Source organism: Denticeps clupeoides, chromosome 15 (genome assembly GCF_900700375.1).
Source record: "Denticeps clupeoides chromosome 15, fDenClu1.1, whole genome shotgun sequence".
NCBI classification, from domain to species: Eukaryota; Metazoa; Chordata; class Actinopteri; order Clupeiformes; family Denticipitidae; genus Denticeps; species Denticeps clupeoides.
This window is the reverse complement of record NC_041721.1, coordinates 4737986-4747902: the sequence shown is the minus strand read 5'-3', so window position 1 is coordinate 4747902 and position 9917 is coordinate 4737986. Positions and strand designations below refer to the sequence as shown.

Genomic DNA, 9917 nt, shown 5'->3' with positions numbered 1-9917 from the left:
CTGCGTTGAAGCCTGTGAGCTCTAGCTGGGTGCTGATTGGCCACTGGCCGAGCCGTCAACCTGCATGCACGTGCCACTGGTGTATAATGGGAAACAGTGGCCATTGCCTTGAGCATCCCCAGGGGGGGCCAAAGAAATCCCCGCAGGAACAACGTATAATTGCTTTTTAGCTCATTTATATTAAAAACAAATATATATTTATTTTTTAAAATGAGATGACGAGTTAATAAACGGGCGCGCACACCGTCGCCCCCCGAATTTCAGCACCCCTGGGGACCGCTCTCTCTCTCTCTCTCTCCCTCTCTCAGCGTCCCAGTGGCACCGCGCGCATGCGCACCACGACCCCCCCCCCCCCGCGCCGTCCCACTCGTCCCACAGCCAAGGATGCAGCGGGCTTGCGTGCTAGTGCGCTCCTCGGAGACGAGTCTGGCGGCCGGGCTGAGCTTCCCGCCTCGGCATGGGCTAAAAGGGGAGATGCTCGGGCTCGCCGGCGTTCTGGCTCACGTTTCCGCGCGAAGGACGCTCCGGAACCCGAAACAATAAGGAGACACGAGGGGCGAGCCGAACCGACTCGGCGGCTGAAGCCCGCACATTTATCAGAATAACAATCGCAAAAAGAAGTATTATTGTACACATTGTTGCGTATTCCCCGCTGAGAGATGATCACGGAGTTGGCGTGCGGCGCCGCGGCTTTGGTTCTGTACCTGAACACCCTGGACGCGGATTTCTGCTACGATGACAGGTAGGTCCGGCCGCCGGGTCACCGCGTTCTGCCGCGCCGCCTCACTTTGTTGCGGGATGCGAGAGGCCGAGTCGACCGCCGTGCTGCCCGGAGCGGCGAGTGTGAATGTGGCGGCTCAGAAGCCGTTTTAATTATTATTATCATTATTATTATTTTTTTTAAATAAATCTAAAGTGAATAAATCACACGCGGCGTCCCGCCCACTTCACGCGGGGAAACGTGTAATCTCCGCCAGGCGGAGATCCTATTATTATTTTTTTTTAATTAAAAAACATTTTTAAAAAGTGAACTTGTCCCGGGGCGTCCTTGTGCTCCGACCGAAGTGTTTTTCTGCTCGTCCAACTGTTACGCATTAATGCCGGTCAACTATAGCGTGGTCATCGAAGACCGGCCAATCGGCGCACGGCTTAAATTCAGCGCTTATGTGGAACGGACCAATCAGCGCACGGCAAAAAAACTCCGCGCTTCAGAGAAACCATCACAGTAATTTATATGGCCGTCACCCCGAACGTAAAATAAATCTACAAATAATGTTTTCTGCAGTCATGTGTATCTGCTGCAGCCCATAACTTTTTTTTTTAATTCGGAAAGATGAAGTTTGACCAACCCGTTGCCTTTTATTTCTACGTCTTCATGCTGACGACGTGGGGAGTCCTGACGTGCATTTTATGTTCCGGCTGTTTTTTTCTCCCTTTAAAAGCTACCAGGAATCCCAAAATAATGATATAATAATGATGCGTGACGACAAGCGATCAGGGCATAATCAGGGCTTTCTTACACGAAGTCACTGCATTAACCTGTGTGTTTTATTGCATATTTTGACCAGTTGGATAAGACTGATTAATACTGAAAGCAAAGATGCAAAAAAAAAAAAAAAAAAATCTACTCTTTATACACTCCAGCACTTTCAATCACTTCTGGACTTTACTTTCACTTTACTTTACACATTTGCACACCTTCACCCTACCTGTTACACATATTTTATGTTTAAAAACATACAATTGTAATATTTGGTTATGTTTGCAATATTTGCAATATTGAGATCTATAGCAGTCGCACAAGCATTTCACTGCATATCATACTGTTTATGACTGTGTTCGTGACAAATTAAATTTGAATTTGATTTAATTTAAATTGAATGGTAAGATTGGAATATTCTTTGTAAAATGAAATTGGTTTTGATAAAGCAATGGTTGCTTTAGCAAATGGCATTTTCAAATGAACCAGTAGCATCACAATGGACACGTAATGTACACCATGACACTGGACCTTTTCTCTTCTTGGACAAACCATCACCAACCCTGCACTGACACCAATTGCAGGCTCACTCTTCCCTGGAAGGGCGTCCCTCTCTGTATCACTCCTTCCTTACGTTTCTTACTTTCTTTTTTTCTCTCTCCTAGAGTTTTTTGTGTGGGGGTGTCAACTGTAGGGTCTTTCAAAGCCCATTGTGACATACTGTGATTATGGGCTATATAAGAAATAAATGTTGTTGGTTGTAAAGTTTGATAAAGAGGAGCTAGTATATTGGACAAATGATGAATGGAGGTATTTTTAAAGCCCCACTGTGTGTTTTGGGCCCTTTGTTCACCGTAGCTCACGCCATAGGAACCTGGAGAAGAATCGTTGAGGGTTCGCTCGGCCACACTGGGGGCATCTAGACAGATCATGGCCTTTGTACCTGTCCCTCTCGGTCCTCTTTAATTGAAACCCAGGAGGCTCCGACGTTGTCCCTCCCTTTCACCCACGCCAGGGACATTGGAATACCAATCACATCCCTGACCCCGGATGCCCCGGGCCATTTATCACTCCGTCCCCTGGCCTGAAAAGGTCAAGTAGCTGGTGCTCCATGGCGCCGCGTGTGTGGAGCTGACAGCGGGGCAGTGGGGTTGTCCGTTTCCGATGGCAGGAGGCACGCCCGTCAGTTTACGCGTTCCTCTCCCCTCCTGCGCATCTGGTGGGTCCGCGCTATGGCCATCTGTCCAGACGCGGAGAGGCTGCCGAGGATCTCTGTTTTCCCAATCACGTCAAGTGTTTTCCCTGGTAACGTCCGAGCCTCCTGCAGCCAACGGTAATATCAATAAAACAAATTCTGGCGTGAAATCTCCGATTTTTTTTTTTCAGTTTCTGCTTGATCAGATTTGCGTGTCTCACGTTAGGGCTTCTCCTTCGTCAGACCATGTGATATTTAAATATGTCTCTGCCCGAGCCTGCTTCCACTGTTTATTTGCACTTCACCAAGGTTGCAGGGAGGAAAGCGGGTCTCCGTAATGGATGGTTTCAGGTCTCGCACAGCCGAGACTAACACCCCCCAGGTCCTGTTGGTGTGATTAAGGAAGACGACTTCCTTGGATTCATCCGACTGCACGACCCTTCTTGCGCAAATCATGAAACGTTTCTTCCTTTAATCTGAATTAAGAGCAGGGATGATCATAAAGTATTTACATGCCAGACCTCATTTATATGAGTGCTTGCCCGTGTACAGGGTGGGCCATTTATATGGATACCCTTAATAAAATGGGAATGGTTGGTGATATTAACGTCCTGTTTGTGGCACATTAGTATATGTGAGGGGGAAAACTTTTCAAGATGGGTAGTGACCATAGTGGCCATTTTGAAGTCGGCCATTGGATCCAACTTTTGTTTTTTCAATAGGAAGAGGGTCATGTGACACATCATATTTATTGGTAATTTCACACGAAAAACAATGATGTGCTGGTTTTAATGTCACTTTATTCTTTCATGAGTTACAAGTTTCTGACCACTTATAAAATGTGTTCAATGTCACCAACTATTCCCATTTTATTAAGGTGTATCCATATAAATGGCCCACCCTGTATCTTAAAATGTTTTTATTATATTACGGTATTGTTGCTGCAAATGCCTGGACTTTCAGTTGGAGATGAAAATAAAAATGTCATTGCAATAAGAGGGACCTCGGACGTTTAACCTCGTGCGAAATCCCTCACCCCCCCAACGCATCAGTGTTTCTAAATGGCAAAATATCGACCGTGACCCGCACACTGATTCATCACCGCACATGATCGGCGCTTCAGACAGATTAATGGGCGCGGGGGCGACCCGGCTGCGGCGCCGCGCCATGTTGATATCGACATTGCTCTTTCGAACGGGGTGGGGCTGGGGAGGGGTGTGTGATACGGCCGTCCGGCGGCTCTGTTTTGATTGTGATTGAACCCGTCAGTCCGGCCCGCAGGGCGCATTCTGAACAAGGCACGGAGGTGTCGCGAGCGCGCTCTGTTCACGTGCCAGCGGAACATCTGTAACCACGATCACGGCGCGACCTCTAAACGCATGACCCAGAAATGCATTATGGGTCCACGGGGACTTGGAACGAAAACACACAACTCCTATCTCGACAGGGGAAACAAGGCCCTGATTCAATCGCCGGAGATAAGAGCATGTGTTCCTCAGGTCGGGGGTGTGGAGGGCTGAGGTTACGACTCCTTCGTTTCCTGCACTGGCGTTTTTCTTCATCCCCATGAAAGGGGCCGCGTGGAAACGTATTTACCCAAAATGACAAATGCTAATTGCTTCCTCGCTTGTATCTGTCGGGCCTATCAGTTGGCGCGCACATGCTACGTCGCTCATCGCGTCTGGAGATGCGTGCGTTCCGGGGGTGCCGACTGTGATGGATGTTTGGGGTCGCCCAGAGAAAAGACAGGCTGACAGGAAGTGTATTCATCCACTTTCCTGTGCGGGGCTTGGAGCTGCCCTCATTACTCTTTGTGGAATAACGACTCAACAACGGGGTCCTATATCAACAGCCCCGCAGGCACGTTTACCCCATATGTCATGTAAGTGCCAGAAGTCTGGTACAAATCTGCCATGCCGAGTCAGGGACAAGTGCTAGAAGGCCGAGTGGTGTCAATAACGGTGAACTTTGGTAATCTGGGGAGCGGGAATTTATTATCAGGCTAACCTGGGTTATCAGGCCGCTACCACACTGACACGAACCCTGACTTTCAAATGGCTAAATCATCTCCAAACGCTATGGGCGCAACGAAACAATGCGAAGGGATTCTATACCGTGAGAAAAAGTTTTGTTGTTCGGTTGTTTAGGAGGAAATAACTGTGGTTTCGTCTGGATCACCCAAATGTGAGCTCATTGCCTCCAGCCTGCGCCGGTTATGGTGGAGATACATCTGCAGCCCTGCTGCTGCCAGCGGATGCTCGTCGAAATTGATTTATTGCTGACTAGTTGGTATTTAATGAAACACTTGTATCCCCATAAGCGCAATTACTGAACGCCGAAACGTATATCACTTAACAACGTCACCAGAAACAGTTCAGATGGGCGTGCATTATGGGCTTGTTGGAGCCACGATTGAACCATATCCCGTGCCGTGTTACCTATGGCATAATTCGGATTTTGTTCGGAGTGCTCGAGGTCTGTCATCCTGCAAAAATTCAGTTCGATGCTCCTTCAGCCAGACTCAGAGGTTCATTGATAAGCCGGTAGGATAGTAGATCTCTAGGCCAATGAAACAGAAAGCACGAAGCCCGTTACTGACTGGCGTTCTGTTTTTGCCCACGCGGTGCATTATAGACGAGTTGTGAGCCGAAGCCTGCCTCTCGGATGCATTTATATATATTTAAATAAGAGGGTGAACTCCGTGTCCTTGCTTCCCTTCGCTTCATTGCTTCCCTACATCGTTGGGCCTCATTTGCACTCGTCTAACGAGCGGTTGGGATTTGCCGGCGGTTGGCGCATTACACTGAGAGAGAGAGAGAGAGAGAGAGAGAGAGAGAGAACGTAGAGCAAGTGAGGTGGTAACTGGAGACGATGGCTTTTCAAAGCCCACCGGCGCACGTCACTGGAATGATGTGTGTTTTGGAAAGGAGGTCGCCGGCCTTGATGAAACGCCGCGTTGTGCCGTTAGAGGTGGAAACGGCACGACGGTGATGATGATGTGTTGCCGCGACCGTGTCCGTACGAAACAGGGCCCGTCTCGCATCTCACTGCTGACCCCAGACGTGCCGTAACTTTCTACCGCAAGTTTACGGCCGTTTCCCACCAGCGTGTGTGCGTTCTCACCGTGGACGCCGGTGGGAGATATAAAACAACAGTTTGTTGGGGGGGGCCGGCATCACTTGATGTCTTGATCACTTGCAGATCCTGTGCCGCTCGCTCGGGCTCCACAGGCAGCGCATGCCTCACACGGGTCTGGACCGGGGCCCGAAGAGGAGAGATTTAGGGGTTAAAGACCCCGGGTGGATGTTCAGGATGCTTTCAGGGGCCGGGAGCCGCGTCTGCAAGACGTCTGCAAGACGTCTGCAATTAAATCAAGGTCGCAGAGTCCTCTGAGGGTCTTTAGAGTTGAGCATCAAACAAAGTAACAGGAAGCACTTTGCCAGAAAAGAGGGAAAGACTTTACTATAGGACAGGGTTTGAATGTGAATCGAGGTGTTTTGCCAAGAGAAACAAAGACCCAACATGGGTATATAGATCCAAATACCTGGGAATCCCAAAGTTTGTGGAAGTTGTGCAATTGTCTCCAGTCCTCCTTGCATTTCTTCTCAAATCCTCATTGTGCATGCTAGCCCAGGCCCCCCAGGCACAGCCAGGATAGGGTGGTTTGTTTTGAGGAATCTTCCCCTCATCCCATTTAAGTCGACTGGCCACCACCCGCCCTCCTGCCAGGGCACAACCGCGTTCTCACAACCATGCACGGCCACCCGGACACATCCGTGGTGATGCAACCACTGGCACCCGTCAGACGGTGTACGTGTCCCACCACATGTGTCAGCCATACAGTTAGAGCCTCCTCGAATCGCAAGAGTCCCAGGGAAACTGCAGTCTTGTGGAAAGATTTCAGCTCTGGTGTTCTCCAATGTTTTTTGAAGCAAGGCCCGTGGGACATGAGCTGTTTGCCGGTTCATGTAAGTCCTCTTTTACCAAAAGTAGACTCGCATAACATGGAACCTTGGGTGGTACAAGACAGCAATCATCGAGTATGGAATTCCTGCTTTTTTAGGTTCTCAGAATCCATCAGGAACAATTTTACCGAATGTCATAATGCTGAACTGTGCACAATGCTAAACTGCAAGGTGTGCACATGGAATATCAATGCTGTTGCAAATGAATACATTTTTTAAAATGCCAATTAATATTCGAATACCAATTTGTTCATAATACAGGGACATTGGGTTTCATCTCATTGGGGGCATGTTGGAAACCAGATGTGTTGAAATCAAAATAATATCTAACATCTAAATTTTGTTATTCGATATCTGCCCAACTGCGGCGGCTGTAACGGTGAACCGGTTAAGGAAACACTGACCCGGTTCTATAGTCTGTGACCCTTTGCCATTTTTGCTGCCTTTATTACGATGACGCATGGGCTGAAGGCGTCTTATGTTGGAAAAGGCTCGTGTAGTTTTCATAAAACAACAAAGATGGCTTAGGGAGCCCTTTATCACGCCAGCGGAACCGACCTGGCGGCCTCAGCGGGGAGCTCAAGGTTGTGCAAGAACTGCGACGGCGCAAGTTCAGCTTCCGCACAGTTTCGCAGAGCATTTTGAGGGCCCACTTTGTTCTTCCGAACACAAGGCGTCCTTTAAAAAAAAAAAAAAAACGAATGAGGGGTGAAACTCAAGTCCCGCCCCAGTAGCGGGAGATTATAAAGTAATGCAGTCGCGGGACCCTTTGTAATCAAAACTACGTCCGTATCGTCTTTCAGTGACTCCGGACTTTCGTCTCCTCTTTACGACGAGAGGATCAGAAAGTCGAACTTTTTTTTTTTTTTTCCCCGCTGTTCTGATGAACAAAGACTGGGATTATTCCGGGCTCTTTGTCATGTTGTGGATGGATCTGAGTGATGACAGCCTTCGAGGCTTTGAACACCCATGACGAACAGCTCCCCGGGGACGCTGCAGCAGACACCAGGGCTCTGCGATATTGTGCGAGTGTGTTGCGGGACGGGGCCTTTTCAGCGTGGCGTCAGGGCTGTGATTAGTCTGTAGCGGAGATGACAGGATAATCGAAATTCCTGCTGGCCTCGCGATTTCCTGCAATTTGCCGAACGGGGCGGCGGGTGAAGCTCACATTCGTCCTCCTTATCTTCATGCGTGACATGCAGGATTAAGTTGTCACCGACTTTACCTTAAAGCCACAACAGCACGCCTAGGAAACAAATGGAGTGGGACCCTGGAATCTCTGGAGGGTTTTCTGTACCTTTCCTTAAACTTCCATTCAGTAATCACAGGGTCGCTCCCCCAGAGTGAAACAGGACACATTGTGGAACTCATGTGTGTCTGAAGGATCCAGAAAGGGAAAATGTTTTGTGCGGAATGATGTCTTCAGTTTCCTGGAGACTGAACCGTTGTGAATCCAATTGGATAATCATTATTAGCCATGTTCAAACTGTTGATATGTATGAACTTCAGTCTATAGTCCAATAGCTATCAGTAGCTAAATTAGTCGGAATGACTGACATGGGACAAGGGGTCATTTTGGCTTGAGATCCCACCAAATACCATGTCCTCTGTTTTAGAGAATCAAGTTATGTGTATGTACAAGGGTGGAATCTTTTAAATGATGATGCATACCTGTGATCTCCAAATGCTTGGAAAAAGGCTAAAAGACCTGCCACTGGAAGTGATTGTCATTGCGAAACAATGAAATGTGTCCTCTGCTTTTAACCATCAGCCTTGGTGAGCAGTGGGCAGCCATGACAGGCGCTCGGGGAGCAGTGTGTGGGGACGGTGCTTTGCTCAGTGGCATCTCGGCGGATCGGGATTCGAACCGGCAACCTTCTGATTATGGGGCCGCTTCCATAACCACTAGGCCCCCACTGCCACCTTCCCCACTAGAAGGACTTGTCCTACCAAATATGGACACTGTGACAATTGCTAGACATTTCATTATAGGACAGTCTGGCGCTTTATATCTAATACATGTATTTAATGTATCATATTACCAAGGTGCGATTTCCTATATGGATCTTCTGTACCATGCATATTTTATGAATATCCCAGTAATCTTAGTTATCCTAGGATGTATCCTAGGAGACAGTCCATAATTCATGCCAGCGATACCCACAATGCACTGAGAAGTTTCATTTCTGTTTTTAGGAGGTATTTTATATGAAACACTTTAGAATGTCATAACAGTGAGAGCAGCTGCTTTATGATTCCAGTGGAGATTCATTAAGCTGCTTTCCACTCACTGAACCCAAACCCAGCCATGGCAGGCCACCCCACGCTCAGTCTGCTACGCCTGCTATGGGCGGTGGGCCTCCGTTCTGGTTCAGCAGTGGGCCGGGGTGTAAAAAAGTCTGGTGTGTGTGAATGATCACATTAAGGCATTAAGTTACAGTTGAGTTTAAGGTGCTATAGCCACTCCCCTAAATCCACATAAAAAAAACACACACACACTCAAAAGTAGGGCTCAATTCATTTAGCTAGTCTCACTCACAAAATGACATTGATTTCTCTTGCCGTTTCCGTACTGAATTGCCCTGAGGAATTACCGGAGAAAGGAGGTGCAGATCAATGGAATGAAATGAGTAACCTTCAGAACACTTCACTCCGACTCAGTGTAATCTGACCAGATAGGAGTGTACTGCTCTTTTATTTTTTCTTTCTTAGAACTCTACTTTTTATATCTTCTGGAATGAAGTGGAATCGTATCAGGGTGGTGTAATACTGAGATATGCCGTGCCTTCAGGGAGGCATAAAAGACGCCTGCTCTAGTAGATCACTTTGGACCTCACCACTGATCCGCGGCCAGAGATGTTTGCGACTCGCCAACAGCACTTGTTTTATGCACTTGTTTTCTCCACAGGTTTGGGAGGTGTAGCATCTTGACCTCCTTTATCTGAACAGGAGTCATTCGTGGGTGAATGGACTGGTAGAACTGGGTGGGCGGTGTGCTCCCAGCTGTGGTTTATGGTCGCTGTAAAGGCTGGAAGGAAACACCGCTGTGGCTGTGGGGTTTGTTGTTATATTAGCTGTTAATAATAATAATAAATGGTGTGTGGTTAAGAAAACCACTGTGCATCAGAAATGAAAATAATTCCAACATATGACAAACAAAATACAATGGAAATTAATAATAATGTTACTGCTTTGAAGAAATAATAATAACATAATAATTTTTAATTATCTAAGCAAGCTCAAAATAACAAATCCACAGACTTAACAACTGAACTAT

At 47.6% G+C, this 9917-nt stretch overlaps 1 protein-coding gene across 1 annotated transcript in view; it reads left to right on the top strand.

Annotated features, from left to right (window-relative positions):
• Positions 1-372: 372 nt before the first annotated feature.
• LOC114765162 (protein O-mannosyl-transferase TMTC2-like) overlaps positions 373-9917 on the top strand; it is a 52715-nt gene continuing 43170 nt past the window's right edge. Inside the window, exon 1 of the mRNA XM_028955250.1 lies at positions 373-742. Within this exon, the coding sequence (XP_028811083.1) occupies positions 660-742 (83 nt within the window). The 5' untranslated portion in view covers positions 373-659. The remainder of the gene's footprint in view (positions 743-9917) is intronic.